Source organism: Equus przewalskii, chromosome 2 (assembly GCF_037783145.1).
Source record: "Equus przewalskii isolate Varuska chromosome 2, EquPr2, whole genome shotgun sequence".
Taxonomy (NCBI): Eukaryota; Metazoa; Chordata; class Mammalia; order Perissodactyla; family Equidae; genus Equus; species Equus przewalskii.
In genome coordinates, this window is record NC_091832.1 from 88,360,635 (window position 1) to 88,378,051 (window position 17,417).

Here is a 17,417-nt window from a genome sequence, read left to right on the forward strand (position 1 = left end):
ATAAAGAAAACTTGCTGATAGTCACGTGAATTAGACAAATTGGGAGTTCACAACAGTTTAAGGTACAGAAATAAGGGCTACTTGCTCTGAATGCTCAGAAACAATGCTCTGCCCACCACACCTTCCAGTAAACTATTCCGCTACCTTATTTTCCTATTTAGAATCACATCATTTCAGTCTTTTTTTCTCACTTTAATATTGGTTCTTGTATCACCATCTCTTCTGAAAATCACTGTCAAGTTAATGCCGCAAAAACCTTGTTTAATTATTTTAATAAAAACCTTAGCAGATCTGAGACTATTCTGGGATGTACACAGTGAAGTCAATTCCATGCATCACTGCTCCACACCTAGAATGCATTTTACCCATTATCTGTCACCCGAAGGATCCCGTCACCTTTGACCTTGACATCAGGTTCCAACAGGTGAGGATAGTTTTTGATAACAGCTGTGTATTTCAAGGTTTCTACTCAGTTAATACATGCCTTCTAGCATTCTCTTAGTTTGGATTTATCAATTCATATTGAGTTATCAATTCACTTTACTTGTATAAATCTCCCCCTTTGATCCCTATATTTTAGGAGTGTCTAGCCACACGCCTTTCTACCCGCAAACAATTGCCTTGAAATATAGCACATCATCCCAAACAGATTTTTTAGACTCAAAAGAGATAGAAAAAGAAATTAAGCTTCTTTTCACTCAGAGTTTTTCTGGAAAGCCAGAGTGGTATTTTATAAATACTTTTAAAAGTTGAGATTCAGAAATGTACCTAAGCCAAAGATAGCTTCTATCATTAAATGCAGATCAGTTCAAATGATCGGCCCATATTAAATTAATAGTCCAAGTATTCTATGCCTAGGAGCTGCTTCTCTCAACTTTATGAATGACCTAGAAATATGGTGTTGCTTTTTGGTGTGTTTTGGTTGCTTTTAAAAGTATATAATCCAGGACACATTCAGTTTGAGTATGTCAAATGGTTTCCAAAATAATATTTTATAGTTTATAACAGCTGCCAGCACTTTATTTTGTCAGATGTACAATTAAGCAACAGAAAAGGTGTGCTTAATTACCTTTGTAATATTTATGGCTTTGCAGTAATCTTAGTAATTCAAGAATGTGTAAATAATGATATATGGTTTTGAGAAAAATAGAAATAATTTATAGCTAGTTTTCTCTACTTATTTTGGAATAAGTTAGTTTTGAAGACTATCTAAAAAAAATATTTGATTTGAGCAACTACAGATATCACTCTTTTACTCAAAATCTTTCCGTTGTTTTTCATATCACTCAGAATGAAAACATGAACTCCCACCATAGCCTGCAAGACCCTCTACCACTGGGCCCTGTCTCTTTGCAGCCTCAACCCACTCTTCCCCTAGTTCATTCCTTTTTAGCCACAAAGGTCTAGCTTGCTGTTTCTGGATAATTCTAACTTCCTCTGACCTCACAGTCTTTGCACTTCCTCTTTTCTTTGCATGAAAACTTTACCCAGTTATTTGCACAAAGCTCACCCCTCACTTCAAGTCTCTGCTTAAATGGACCCTCTCAGAGAACATGCTGTCTAGATTAGCCTTCGTCTCTTCCTCAGTATTCTCCAGTCCTTTAAACCCTGCTTTGTTTTTCTTCACAGCATTTATCACTTCATGCAAGAGTGATTTATCAGCGGTTCCCAGTCAGAGGTGACTTTGCCTCCCAGGAGACGTTTAGCAATGTCTGGAGACATTTTTGGTTGTCACAATAGGAGGAGTATTACTGGCATCTGGTGGGTAGAGGCCAGAGAGGCTGCTAAACATCCTACAGAGCACAAGACAGGTCCCCGCAATAAATAATCATCTCCACGGTCCAAAATGTCAATAGAACTGAGGTTGAGAAACTCCTATATATTAATCATTTGTCTCCCCAAGATTAATATAAACTCCACAGAGGGCACTGTGTCTGTCTTGCTCACTTATTCTCAAAGCTTAGCTTTTTATGCATATATATTAAAAGGCGTTTGGATCCACACTGTTTTCCAAAATATGATACCAGACATTTGTTTAGTCTTCCTTTCTGTTCTCAATGACTAGAAAAGTACCTTTGACCTTATTAGATATTCAGCAAATCCTGGATCAGCATGGGAACGCTGGCACTCACCCTTCAGGGAAGGTCTTTTCTTCAAGAAGTTATGGTCTCCAATATATATTTATTAAAAAATAATACATATTTATTTTTTATAACTTGTACTAGGAATTCTCAGAATATTTAACATGGTGATATTAATCATGTCTTTAAACCACAATATCATTTGATCTATCACCATCATAGTGTTGCTGAGAACTTTGGATCATCTACCTTTAAGTATGAGAGTAAATGGATCATCTACCTTTAAGTATGAGAGTAAAACATCTATGTTGCTTACTAATTCATTTTAGATTTATAAGTCATAAATCTATTTTGAATTCTCTGGTTTTCCTTATATATCTGTCTCTGTTCCTCTTACATTTAGATCAGTGATCCAGTTGCAGCTGAATTCAGTCTCCATACCCAGACGTTTCTCTTCTCCATAAAGGAGCTCTGGATAGCTGATGGGTCTGTGGGCTTTGAGGAAGGAACTGATTTGGTCTTTTCTGAAGGTAAAGGCCCTTCTCTATCTAAGGAACTATTTAGTTATATTCATAGTTTGTACACATTTCAGTCCACAATCTCTAGCCTAGGGCTGGCAAATAAATGGCCCATGTAGAGTGTGACATCATTCTTTCTAAACTTAAAGACAAACATGTTAACCATGTTCTCCCTTCTGCTGAACCCTCAAAATCTCCAAGTCTGTAGTAATAAGACTTTGAAAGTCTCTCATTTTTTCAGGATAAGTAACCTATTTATTAAAAAAAAAAAAAGATCTGGAGAGAGTGATGCCATCATCTATCTCAATAATTTGTACAGTCATGCACCACATGACGTTTCAGTCTACAACAGACCACATTATACAAGAGTGGTCCCATATGATTAGTACCATATAGCCTAGGTGTGTAGTAGGTTATAACTTCTAGGTCTAAGTACACTCTATGATGTTTGCACAACAAAATGGCCTAACGATGTATGATCCGTCATTAAGTGACGCATGACTGTATAGCATTTCGCAATTAGGAAATTCTAGGAAAACCCTACATTTGGCATCTCATGTATTGGCTGCTTTTGACAAAATCTGAAAAATGTCTCCTTTAGGTCTTTATGATGTTTTCACTCTTCAGAAACATTTCAATCACTGGATTTGCATCTAAAAAAAGAAAACATAGATGCCAAACTCATGAACACACTTTAGCACACAACTCTCATCTGATCTGACTTCTTTATCATCAACATGACATCAGACATATATTTTCTTTCAGGTTCAACGATCTACGGTCATGTAATAGTGGACCCAGTTCAAAATTCAAGTGACTCTTTCATTGAGAAGGTGTTCCCATGCACAGGAGCAGACGGATATGTTCCCAAATACAGTCCAGAACATAAGGAACATGGCTGCTTGGCTGATTCACCCTCCCCACTCTACAGGTTCAAAATCCTGTAATGTGATTTTTGTTCTTGTGTTAACCATCTGCTCTATGGTCAGAAGCATACTACCATAGGGAGAAAGAAAATGACGAACAGGGAATATTATTACTACCAGTGGACAGTGTGGCTGGTCAATGAGATCTGTTGAGCCCAGTTTCATGAAAGTTATTCAATGGCAATTCTTGAAATCAAAAGTTTATACTTTAGTCAGGGAGGAACTGATGGACCATTCACTTTTTAATACTAGAGTTCAAAAGTTAATACCAAACATTTCATGTCACCTTCTAGGATTATCTTTTCTTCTCCAAGGTTTTTAACATTCTTAAAATATTTTAGTTGAAAGTAATAAAAACATTTTATTAGTTTTACCTCGCTATCTTCCCAATAGAATATAATTTTCCTAACAAAAATAACGTAGACAGCCTTACTCATTTATTAAATGAAACCTTACCATAGCAGATCACTGTAACCCCAACACCTATGTGAACACCCAGCCTCCTCTGCATTGGCTTTAGGCACCATTCTAAACTATATTCTAGTTTAAGGCTTCCTCTTCCTCAAGTGGAAATTGAGGAAATCAATTGGAAATTGAGTTCTAATTTTGAGTCTATCTTCTTCACCATCAACTTCACTTTAAAACAGTTGATCATTTTTCCTTCCTTTAATTAACAGTATAAATAAAAATCTGGCTTTACTCTAGATAAACATATGCAGTAGTGACAGCCTAATTGAACTGTGAAACACTACTGTCTCATACATTGGCCAAATTTGGTACTGCTTCTTTCACGTGTTTTTCAAGCATTTACAAAAGTTTCTCTTATATGAGTCCCCCAGCTCTCAAGGGCTGGCACTATGCTTGATTCCATTTCCATACTCTACCTCCTCCCACTCCTTCCCAGACCCCTGCCCCAGGATTAAGCTGTTTCTCTTCCTCTAAGAAATTATCACTTCTTTTGTGACCTCTGTAAAAGTGTTCTGTAGCTTTATATTTTTCCAATTATTTCTTCCAAAATGCAGTCACCACTCTTAAGAATGATAGAGTGGTTACCTTTCAGGAAGAAAAGTAACCATTCCTCAAATTTTGCATATATTAGACCCATAACTGTTATTTTAAGAATCCAAGGTTATAGAGAAGTCAACTTAGGGGAGCACAAACTAAATTCAAATTACTCTACAACGTGCTTTATATAAACACTGCGTTCTGCTCGACACTGATTGCTGCAATCCCACATTTTGGAAAAGTAAGCAGTAAGGGTTTTACAAAAGAAATCAGCATTATAAATAAAAATCTCAATTATCTGTGGGTAAACGAAAAGGACAACTGACAGATATTTTAGCGGAAGAAATCTAATTAAGACAAAAAGATAATGTCCTAAGGAAAAAAGTGAGTAAAAATCAAGTAAGAAATAAAAGAAATGGAAAGAAAAGACCACTTAAGGATTATAAAAGTTATATTTATTCACGATGCTACATTTATTGCATTCCCTTAGAAAAATGGAGAACTTTTTATGTATCCAATTTGCACATATAAAACTTTATACAAATTATGTGTAGCACATAAAGGCCTCTGGTACAGCTAAAATCCTGACACTACAATTTGGGTAATCCTGCTCAGGGTCTCCAGTTTATCAAATTTGTCCATAGAAAATAAAAACTGGAATTATAGTCAGTCTTGCTACTCACATTTAAAAATTATTTTAAAATATAATAAAATAAAACTTTCAATTACTCTGAAACTCAAAAACGGTACTCTGGAAGGGGATACATTTTGTTACCAATTTCAATTTAACAGCATGACAAACTCACACCTTATTTTGGCTGGGTCTTTTCAAAAACACAAAAAAATCACCTCAGTTGTGACATTATCTTTCTAAGTTGTAGCTGATTCAGAAGGTAATTTGTCAAAATATTTACCAAACAATTAAAAAAAATAATAATAATATTCCTTTTACAAAATGGTACACCTTAAGGAACCAAAAAATACTAAATGTCTTTGGCTATACAACTAAAAGGCCATTCTTCCAACAGAATAGGGCATATTCACCTCAGAACCAACTACGGAAACAGAAAGCACAAAGGAAATATGCATAGAATTTAATGATAATTTGTCTTGCCTTTTTTTCCCATCCTACTCATATAATAAGGAGAATGCAATTTACATAATCTTCCCAGATGAGACTCAACAGCACTACAAAGAAGATACCCAAATTTCTGCAAAAGGCAAAGTGAATTAAAACAATTACACAACTAAGTGAAAACGGAAGGGACAAATGTTATTTGCAATTTTCTTTTTTTTTTAACTTGGTTGCTTGTTTTTAAGCCTCACGAGTGTAGAAATTATAGCTGATAAACAAAAAGTCACAATCTTCACAAATGGAACTATAATAGAAAAATAAATCAAATGAAACATTTATTAATAAATGAAGCCTATTTTATTATTCAAGTGTTAATGATAAAAAAAATTTCAGCACAGCTGTCGCATTTAAAAAAGTGAAACTACATACTATGTTTCTAGCTCGGTAAACAGATGAACCTGATGTCTTTGAATGACATAACAATTGAGCATTGTACAGTACATCTTATGAAGACCCGTAAATTAAAGAACTACTGGTTTAAAGTTAGTGATTATGAAACAAATATGTATTCATAGTTTCAGCTTCTTTTTTCTTCCTCGACCGTCAGGTGCTCCATCCATTTTACGTTTCTGTGTCTACAAACAAACAGAAGGATTACTTTTCATCACAAGGATAATATTAACATTAAATATACTGGCAGAGACATGACAATACTTTACTAATAACTGCTACATAGTAATAAGTATTAGACTTTTCTTACCCAGGATAATCTTAATTCTCCAAACAATCTTATCTACTCATTTTACAAACACAATAAAAACTTTCAATGCTACTAATGACATAATGAAATCATTCACAATTAGCAGTAGTAAATCAATACACCAAACAAATGTATAACATGCCCTCTTACCAAAAGAAAGCAGTTATAAGTATATTATGAGGTTACAGAAATAACTAGATATTATCCAGAGACATTCATTTATTCATGATTTTACAAAGTAACTATTATTAAAATACAAGATGGCTTTTTTCTCTTAAAATTTTTACTTTCACATCGCTAGGATAGCACTAGGACAATATATGAAGGCTAGAAGTCAAGAGCAAAGGTTGTAAAGCCACCGCTTTCCCAGTATTTCTTTAAATATTCTAAAATTATAACTTGTATTCCCAAGGTCAAGTGTAGGCCCTCATCATTCACAAGACATACCTTCCTAGATTTTCACAAATCCCCATATTATGGACTACCATCATAACATGATCTTCCCCACACAATGCAATCAAGTTTAATTTATACTTTAAGTGACCCAAGGCTATCCTATTTACGAAAACAAAAAAACGACTAACATACAATAATAACCAAGTTATGTTCAAATTCTTAAAAAGAAAAAATTAAGTCCTCCATGAAAATATTTACATATTCGTGAATACTTACTGAAGGCTTTGGTCCTCTTTTCTTTTTCTCTGCCTTCTCCTTTTCTTCTAGTTCCATGTTTTCTCTTTCGATCAAGGTAATTAAGGTGTTACACCTCCTCTGGAGCTCCTAAGTTGTAAATATAAATTTACATGGTAAACTTGTATTTTCCATCTACAAGTGTTCATGATTACAATTTTAAAACAAAGGTTATGTTTTAATACAGTAATATAAAATCACTTACATGCTCCCAACAGATAAAATTTTAAAAAGCAAAAGGAAGTGATTTCCATATACAATCCATGCTATGAGGATAAAAAAGGTATTTGTAAATGTTTCTACTTCATTATTTAAAGCCATACTGCTGTGTATTCTTCATAAATATTTCCTTCACTTAATTAAAATAGTGAAAATGAACATCTCATAACAAAGGCAACACTGCTACTTAGTGGCTATGCCTGGGAACAATCATTTATATGCAAACTTAAAAAAAGTGTGTATATTTGTAGGTCAAAATCCCCTAGAACTAACTTTAATAAGAGATGTACACAATCCTTCCTTTAAAAGCATTATCAGTAGAATTATGGTAGTCAACGTATCACATGCCACCTTTCCCAATTTTGGAAAAATAGCCAAGGAAGTCTAGGATGAGTTCTACCTTCTCTCTCTCTAGCAATCTATGCAGCCTCCAGAAGAAATTTTCAAGTATAGTGTAGAAGTAGGAGATAACCCTGAAGAAAAAAGAAGTCCATTTGAATCACTGCTGGCTAGCAGCTCCCTTACTTACTGAGCAAAACTGTTTTATATGTTTCCTGTTCTAAGTGATACTACTAAACAATCACAACAAAATCATTTAAATTCTATTTTACAGACTATACCATACAAGGTTTAGAAATATTTGCAAGAGCATATAGAGACTGAAGGCAGCACACCACCTCCAAGTTCTGTCTTTCCCTCAACAGTTGTACTGAGGCACACACGTCAGGATGTTAGAGACGTGCTAAGCTATGAATCCTCTCGGCTCTTAGGTGAGAATTACGCCTCAATTATCATCATGGGGCCATACATATATTAACATTTTTTGTGCATGCCTTTCTATGAAACACGTTAGGAAGTAAACGCTGTTTTAGACCAAGGTGTTGTATTGGTAAACCAATGTGACACTGCATCTTGTTTCACTCAGTACAAATTCATTCTTCCTTATTAACTACATAAGTTGTTCCTACTTAGACACAAGGTAGAGTTCACAGCAATTGATTCTGTTTTCCTCTAACTACGTATTTGGAGTGCGTGTGTAGTGCAACATTTCCCAAACGAGGGTTTCAGAAAAGAGTAGCACCCCTCCTTTGATGTTTACTGAAAAAAAAATCCTTCAGTGGTCAAATATGAAGACTACACACTGTCCTGCCTCTTACAGAGTGACAATATACTGTAAATACACTGAGGGAAATCTTACAAATATAAAATGTTTAGACTTTGTTTATCCCAGTAGATCCCAGACTTAAGGACTACAGAACTTTTTTTGCATTATCACCATCCTGAAGAACACAAGATGAAGCAATTCATCAAAGCCAAACTTTTCTGAATTCTAATTTTAGGCCATTAGAAACAGAACTTCCTGATCACAAACAGCAAGATACTGGGAATAAAAACAAAACCTACCATTACAGTGGTACAAAAAGAGTGTTTCACCACATTAAGCTACTTTAAAATAACCCAGACTCAGCATTCTTATGGGCAGCTGTCTGGGTGCAGTAAGCCCTGTCTTTATAGAAATGTGCTCATTTACAAAACCAAAAGTCCGAACAGTGCAAATTTTAAATTGTAATCATCTCGTTCAGAAATTCAAACTGAGGGTGACATTTCCTCCTTGGAAAACTGATTAAAATTAGTATCAAAAACTAGTTCTATCGGGGGCTAGCCCCGTGGCCAGGTGGTTAAGTTCGCGCGCTCCACTGCAGGCAGCCCAGTGTTTTGTTGGTTCGAATCCTGGGCGCGGACATGGCACTGCTCATCAAACCACGCTGAGGCAGCATCCCGATACATGCCACAACTAGAAGGACCCACAACGAAGAATATGCAACTATGTACTGAGGGGCTTTGGGGAGCAAAAGGAAAAAAATAAAAAAATCTTTAAGGGAAAAAAAAAACAAACTAGTTCTATCATACATAGTGATGTTAAAAGACATGTAATATTTAGAGGATGGGACCAACAAACTTCCGAAGTTACCTATGATATTAGGTCTTTAACTGTGGACTTTTTTTTTACTGTTTTAACTATTTTCTTTAACTGTTTTCTAAGGAACTAATTCAACCTATGATACTAACAATATTGTAACAAAAATTAACTTCGGGGGGCCAGCCTGGTGGTTTAGTGGTTAAGTTCCTGCACTCCGCTTTGGTGGTCCAGAGTTCATGGGTTCAGATGCTGGGTGTGGACCTACACACCGCTCATCAAGCCATGCTGTGGCAGCATCCCAAATATAAAAAGCAGATGTTAGCTCAGGGCCAATCTTCTTCACCAAAACAAACAAAAAAGTTAACTTCAAAGATAGAATGAAACCACAATCTTCTCTTAATAAAATTTGAAGAGTTACCTTAGTTAAAGAATATACTTACTCTGAACTGTGTGCTACAAAAAGTCCACAAGCACTTACCATTGCAGTTCTGGACTTAAGAAACCAGTCAAATCTGAACTGAGGAGAGTTTCGAATACACTGTCGCAATTCATCATAAACATTTTCTTTGTCGAACCCAAGCTTATGAAGCATACAGATTAGAAAACGATCCTCTTCTTCAGTATAGTTTTTTCCTTTGTTAGTACCATATGATATTCTCAGCTGATGAAAAGGTGCTTTGTACCGTCCAATCTATCAAAGTCAAATTTTATATTAAACATAAGTCCTATATAATCTGTATTTCAAATTCACCTTTAGTAAAATTAGCTATAAATGTTGTATTTGAAATCAGAATTTCCTACCAAACACACCTCGATTACATTATATAATCTTTGTCCTGAAACAATTTTATACTCCTTATTATTCTAAAGAGAAATACAGAGGGGCCAGCCCAGTTGCACAGGGGGCAAGTTTGACTGTTCTGCTTCGGTGGCCTGGGGTTCACCAGTTCAGATCCAGGGTGTGGACCTGTGCACCACTTAGCAAGCCATGCTGTGACAGGCGTCTCACGTATATAAAGTAGAGGAAGATGGGCACAGACGTTAGCTCAGGGCCAGTCTTCCTCAGCAAAAAAAAGAGTGGCAGCAAATGTGAGCTCAGGGCTAATCTTCCTCAAAAAAAAAAAAAGAGAAATCTAGACTCTGCCTTTCTGATACTATATAGGAAAAGACTAATCCTAGTGCCTCTGACCCAAATATATCAACTTAAATACTAAGGTAAATTCTGTTGAGAATGCCTATAACTTTTTAATGTTTTTCTCTGAAGAAAACTTTAAGCCATCATTCTTATCCTTTTTAAAAGTTAACTCTCGGGGCCAGCCTGGTAGCACAGTGGTCAAGTGCGCACATTCCGCTTTGGCGGCCTGGAGTTCACCGGTTCGGATCCCGGATGTGGACATGGCACCACTTGGCACGCCATGCTGTGGCAGGCATCCCACATATAAAGTAGAGGAAGATGGGCACGGATGTTAACTCAGGGCCAGTCTTCCTTAGCAAAAAGGGGAGGATTGGCAGCAGACGTTAGCTCTGGGCTAATCTTCCTCAAAAAAATAAATACATAAAAAAATAAAAGTTAACTCTCATATTCACAGACAGGAGTTATTTTATTAACTACTATATTTATTAATACACAAAGTACCTTCGTGTCAAGTGCTTTTTTGATACTAATTCTTCTTTGAATTCTTGCCTCTCCCCTTTCAATCTGAGCCATTATCTTCTCTATGTCCTGGAGCTCATTGCATCTTTCCCAGAACACAGCTGTAAAAGAGTAAATGTCAGACAGATAGGATGAGTGGAGGAAAGGGGAGAAATATAAATAACATCATAAATGCTCTTATTTTATTTGCTGAGGATTAAGAAATGTTTCCATTTCTTCTACATCTAATACTACAAAGTAAGTTACTTAAAATTTCTCAATTTCCTTAACTGTAAAAAGAATGAGCTGAACTAGATGATTTAAGTATCTTCCAACTCTTCAATTTCTGCTTTCTGAAATTCTAAGCAGATCTATCACAGTACAACTACACATGTACACTTGACAATCCAATGGACTTCAGGAAATAAGCACATAGTTATTGAGAAGTTACAGAGAGAAATGAAATAAAAATGAAAGCACCATTATTCAGTGACCTATTCCTGGCAATAGGTAGTACACTAGAGTAGAAAAATTTTTTAAATACGCTATTTTAAAGAAGAGACACTAAACTCAATTTTTAAGAAACAGAACAAAACAAGGCACTAAGTTGTGGCAAAATTTAGCTTATCAAAACATAATTCAGAGTAAGAAAATACGAACTTTCCAACAGCTCTCCAAACGCTTGAGAACATTCTTATACCTGTTAAAATAATAACAAAATTACCTGAGTACTCAATGACCTCTTCTGGCGTCTTTCCTTCTACTTCTCTTGCTATGTTTTCAATATCATCACGACCCCACTTCTCATTAGCTTTGATAAACTGGTTAAAATCTCTCTTATTCCAATTGGTAAATCCCTTCAAAGCAATAGAGACAATATTTAACCACAGCACACTGAACTTGGAAAAGATGCTATTATACTTTACCAATGCTTCTAAGTATCACAGACAATAGTTTTCACTTGCTCTTGGTTTTTTTTTTTTAAGATTTTATTTTTCTTTTTTCTCCCCAAAGCACCCCCGGGACATAGTTGTATATTTTCAGTTGTGGATCCTTCTAGTTGTGGCATGTGGGATGCTGACTCAGCACGGCTTGATGAGCGATGCCATGTCGGCACCCAGGATTCGAACCGGCGAAACCCTGGGCCACCGAAGTGAAGTGCCGAATGTAACCACTTGGCCACAGGGCCGGACCCCCTGGTTTATCTTTTTTAAATTAAGTTCTTTTAAAGCAGTAACTTTTCATGTACACAGATACGGACTTTTAGCATTATATCACTCAAATACGCAAGCAATTAAATCTGAGTAGAAGAGATTAAGGAATGCTGCATGAAAAGGTGACATTTTTGCTAAGCTTTGAAGGATTAGTAGGAGTTTGCCAGGAAGAATGAACACAGGCTAAAGAGCAGAGACATAAGCAAGTGGGAAAATGGAAGGAAAATGAAGCTTATTTAAAGGTAAAGGCCAGATCCTGAAAGGCCTTTAGTGAACCCTAAAGGACGTTAAATAAAAAAGTACCAGGCAAAGGTATATAACTGAGAATTGTAACTTAGTAGCAATGTGGGAGATGGACAGGAAAATAAAGACGAGAACAATGGAAGAAAAGTAATCAAAAGGATAACCACTCTATCAAGACCAGTGCAAATCTATAATCTTCTCAACTATCTTAACAGCTAGTGACAATCAAAAGGTAGCATCTACCGATATGCCCATGCTTTACCGTCTCCAATTATTCCATTTTTGAAAGCAAGAACGTGTACTTCTTTATATACCTCAACACAACCTAACACAGTACCTTACAAAATAACTAACAGTAACTAAATTTTTGGTTGACTGAAGGCTATACCTGTGTTAGAAGCTTCTCTTTTTCCTCTAACTCTTCATCATTAAGGGGTTCAGCTTCATCAATTTTAAGCTGTTCTTCTTTTTGCGCCTGTGCTGCATTTGGTAGGTCAGGATTTCGAGGTACCTAAAACAAATATTTTTCTATGTCATCAATCACTAAATTTAGAAAGTATGTGATAGACTAAATTCCTAACCAATTAAATGACATTTCAAAAATTTTAATCCAACCATAAAAGAAAACATACCAATATCCTACATTTATTTATTAAGTTAAACAGAAACCAGATTAATTATGAACAAAGTGTTATTTCTATTACCTTGTATCCAATAGTTTTTCTGTAATATAGAATTTCTTTTTCCAATAATTCAAATAAGCGTGGAGGAAAGAACTGGAAATCCTGAACGTTGGGTTGTTTTGGAGGTCGAGGAGCCTAAACAAAAATAAAAATAGTATTGTCCATAAAGAAGCAACTGTTTTGCTTTAAATCTATCCCTAGTCTTCTTCATTCCATAAACCATGACAGCCAATTCTCCCAGCAACTGAATGCACCTTTCATAAAACTGAACATTAACCAAACTTTAAATGTACAGATTCAAATAGCTTTTTTTTTAAATAAATGCAATTTTTTTTTTTTTGCTGGGAAAGATCTGTCCTGAGCTAACATCTATGGCAAATCTTCCTCTTTTTTCCCTCTCCCCAAAACCCCAGTACATAGTTGTATATTCTGGTTGCAAGTCCTTCTACTTCTATGTGAGCCACCACCACAGCATGACTACTGACAGATGAGTGGGGTGGTTCTGCACCCAGGAATTGAACCTGGGCTGCCAAAACAGAGTACAGCAAACTTTAACCACTAGGCCACCAGGGCTGGCTCACAAAATTAATTTTTAGAAAACGTTTTTTTTTTGGTAAGAAAGACTGTCCTTGAGTTAACATCTGTGCCAATCGTCCTCTATTTTGTGGGGGACACCACCACAGCATGGTTTGACAAGTGGTGTGTAGGTCCACACCCGGGATCCAAACCCACCAACCCTGAGCCACTCAAGCATAGCATATAGACTTAGCTGCTATGCCACGGGGCCAGCCCCCTAGAAAACTTTTAATAACTAAAATCTGAAGGAGGTACACTGTTAGAAATCAGACAAAACCTAATTCTCAATCTCTTTTTATTGCAAGAAGAAGAAAAGTAATTTGCATGTCTAGTAATTTTAGAAATTTCTGTGCTCCATCAACTCACCTTGGGTGCTTTAGGTTCACTAACACGAAGAGCTTCCCTGAAATAGGCATCCACAGCATAGTTAGCTTTTCTTTCTCGTTTAGGTGGTTCAATCCACTCTGTGAATGCAATCTAGCAAATGGGAAACAATTCAAATCACCAACTTTTATTATATATAGTCACGAGTCTTACATGAATACAGTGCATACTATGTACTTTATTACAACTGTAAATGGAAAGATACTCATAAAATACTGAACTATAAGCCCCATGAGGATAGGGACTGTAATATCTTGCTCAACACTGTAACATATAGGATGGTGCCTAGTGAATAGCATAGTCATTCAGTAAGTATTTTTGACCAAATTAATAATTCTGTTAGGTGAAAAAAAAAAATACTACACAATGTATGCTATAATCCAAATCAGGAGAAAAATGTAGGTGTACAGATTTAGCCTAGAAAAAATTTGTAGGATATACATGTCTAAATGTTAACAAGAAAAAACACTAGTAGAATTATTTCTTCTTCTACACTGTAGATGTTTCCTAATTTCTCTATACAATTCCAAATATTACTTCTGAAATTAGAAATTTTCCCATTTAATTACTACTAGCCAATTCTGCTGTTTAAAAAAAAATCTAATAAGGTTGTGACAATTTTGTCAAACTTTCACTTTCAAATATTTCAAATTACTACATTCACCCCACACAATATATTTCACTATATTTCACATTATACTTAGTATACAGTAAGCTTCATCACATAAACTTTTAAAACATTTCAGAGTTTACCAACTGAAAATTTTAGCATTAAATTTAACATAAAAATGAAAATAATTTAGATGTGAATAAACAGAAATGACTGCTGTTGGAGAAAAATTTACAAGGCATTATACCTAACACTTAAAATTCCAAGTTTCAAGTAAAATAAAGCCTTCAAGTAACCAAAAACTCTTTCTAAATTACCTTTTGTTTTTCTCTATAATCTTCTCCTTCAAAGTTATAAACACTCGATTCTGTATCCATTGTAAAGTTTCTAAGTGAGCTTTCACCCATCTTGGAGAGCTTTTCATTCATCTCTGCAGTCTGGGGAACAAAAGGAACACATTTTTAGACTGAGAACCATAAAAGCATGACAAGAGTAGTCAAAATGAATTAGGCTTCACAGTACACAAAAGCATCTTTTGTAGAAATAAGGATATCTATAATTCACATATTTCCTCAGTTTTAAAATATTTTATATATTAAAAACATCATTTAATCCACATCTCACCTTCTTTGCACCTCTTTCCAAAATACCATCGATATCCTCATCAGTAATCTCACTTTCCTTTGAAGCAAAGACATGTGTTGCCCCATGTCTAATCATCTGAAGCATTTCATCTTTCCCAATTTTGTTCAGATTCTGATCCACAAGTCTTCCTGAGAAAAGATTATATTGTATAATGTTAATCAAACTTTATTTTACTGGAAACTTGGAATTTTAAATGTCAGATGTAATACCATGTCATTTTCCCTCAAAGATCAATCACCTCTGTTTATTCACATAATTTTCATTTTTACATAAAATTTAAGACCAAATTTTCAGTTGGAGGCTTTGAAATGTTTCTAAAGTTTATTACGTATTATGTAATGAAGCTTGCTGTATAGTGTCTCAATAATTCTGTTAGGTGAAATAAAATATACTCTTGTATGGGGTGAATAACAGTCATCTGGTATATGTGAAAACTGAAATTACTAGCAAGAGTTTTTTCAAGTATTAACAGATGAGAGCATTATAAACGCACAGTTTCTGATAAGCAGAAAGATGTTCATACCAATACTCCCAAAACAACTTGTTCTACTTAGAAAACTGAAGTACAAAAAACTCTTCATGTTGCCAAGTTTTATGTTAAGGACTAACATATACAACATCAATTTCTGAAAACTTTATAATCTTAAGAATTGAAACTATTGAAGGCTTATCTTGATCACAGAAAAAGTCCAACATCAGGAAACTAAGATCTTCAACTGGGAGGGATTTGGCCAACCCTATGATCTGTGTTTCCAAAAAGAGAGGTATCAAAACAAACAAAAACAAAATACCACAAAGAATTGTTTTCATCCTCAAAGGCCATTCACATATACTTATATAACGCTTCAATTTTCGTATTTCAACCAACTTGTAGTGAGTGAATAATGATTCAAGTTATTTTCTACAACTTCATTAACTATTTTATCATGGTTTTGGATCCCTAATACAACAAACAAACAGCTGTGATGTTCAAAGTCAGGCTACACCCACAGAACGTGCTTCTTTGGACTGAAAGTTCTCTCACTGTTATCAAAATGTCCCTAGGTATACAGAAACTACTTCCCTCTTGCACAAGGAGGGAGCTTTTCAGACATATAAGTGCTTCTGTGTATTCTCTTATTTTTAATTATGCCCCTTAGTCCACAAGAGAGTAACACAGAGGGATGCACATGAGGTATGCACTTGCTGTTCAACTACTGTGTCTATAAATGAGGTTAACAAAACTACCAGCACAACATTTTGCTCCAAAATTTGCCCCAGTAAATATTAAAAAAAAAAAACAAGTCAAAAGACAAATGGCTTTTCTAAGTTGATTGTAAAGGAATATTTTTTTTAATCTTTAAGAAAAAAACGTTTCAGAGATTAAAATAATTGAGAGCAAGAGCCACAAGGCAGGTGTTTTTCTAAAAGCATGGGTGAGTATGAGGGGAAAAAAACCAACCATTACATCACTCACGAGAAACTTCACTGTGTGGCAGGCCCCAGAAGTCCCAGGAAATTTCCTAATTAAACACTTCACTCTAACACTTAATAGAGTTCTTGATCCCCTGGTTGAGTCACTTCCTAGCTGCACAAACAATGGACAAACCTCTACCTCTGATGCAACCTCAAGCTGGCATGAAGACTAAAGGAGATAAGATGTAAAGTACTTAGCACATTGCTTAGCACAAAGTAAGCACTGAATGTTACGCATTAACAAAAACAACTAATAATAATAACATTTATTAACTGTCTTCGTCTATTCAGACCTATGGCTAAAACTATGGTTGCCATTATGAGATAGCAAATAAATGTAACATTCCCTTACATACATGGAAATTAAGAGACTGGTTGACAAAAACAAGACATATCATGGAATAATCAGTGAACAGTCTAATAGTATACCTCTCAACGACAGATAAAAAGTATACATTTGTGAGGCAATTTGAGAAGGAAAGAAACCAATGTGGGCTTGAGGTTACTGAGGGGTTCTCTTTCATTTTTCCATTTTACATGTCCCATCACCAACTTTATTCTGAGCTTCATGAAAACATGTCTTCCCTAAAAGCTAATCTGACATGAGAACTTAGTTTCCTTCAATGAATCCAAAATAAAATCCCACTCTCACTCTTTAGTCCTATTTACATCAACGTTTATTGTGTCTCTCTCTCACTACATTATAAACGCCTCAGAAGTAAGAAGACTTGTCAGTTTCATTCACTACTGTATTCTTAGCACTAAGAACAGTGTCTGGC

General features: G+C 35.3%; 1 protein-coding gene across 2 annotated transcripts in view; it reads right to left on the reverse strand.

The window, feature by feature from the left end:
* Positions 1-4,963: 4,963 nt before the first annotated feature.
* Positions 4,964-17,417, reverse strand: part of SMARCA5 (SNF2 related chromatin remodeling ATPase 5) — a 48,431-nt gene continuing 35,977 nt past the window's right edge. For both annotated transcript variants that reach the window (XM_070608963.1, XM_070608962.1), the window contains 10 exons: positions 15,163-15,311; positions 14,856-14,975; positions 13,911-14,021; positions 12,990-13,103; positions 12,674-12,796; positions 11,553-11,685; positions 10,832-10,950; positions 9,674-9,886; positions 7,038-7,145; positions 4,964-6,240 (listed from right to left, as the gene is read on the reverse strand). In XM_070608963.1, coding sequence (XP_070465064.1) covers positions 6,175-6,240; positions 7,038-7,145; positions 9,674-9,886; positions 10,832-10,950; positions 11,553-11,685; positions 12,674-12,796; positions 12,990-13,103; positions 13,911-14,021; positions 14,856-14,975; positions 15,163-15,311 — 1,256 coding nt within the window. In that variant the 3' untranslated portion in view covers positions 4,964-6,174. The remainder of the gene's footprint in view (positions 6,241-7,037; positions 7,146-9,673; positions 9,887-10,831; positions 10,951-11,552; positions 11,686-12,673; positions 12,797-12,989; positions 13,104-13,910; positions 14,022-14,855; positions 14,976-15,162; positions 15,312-17,417) is intronic.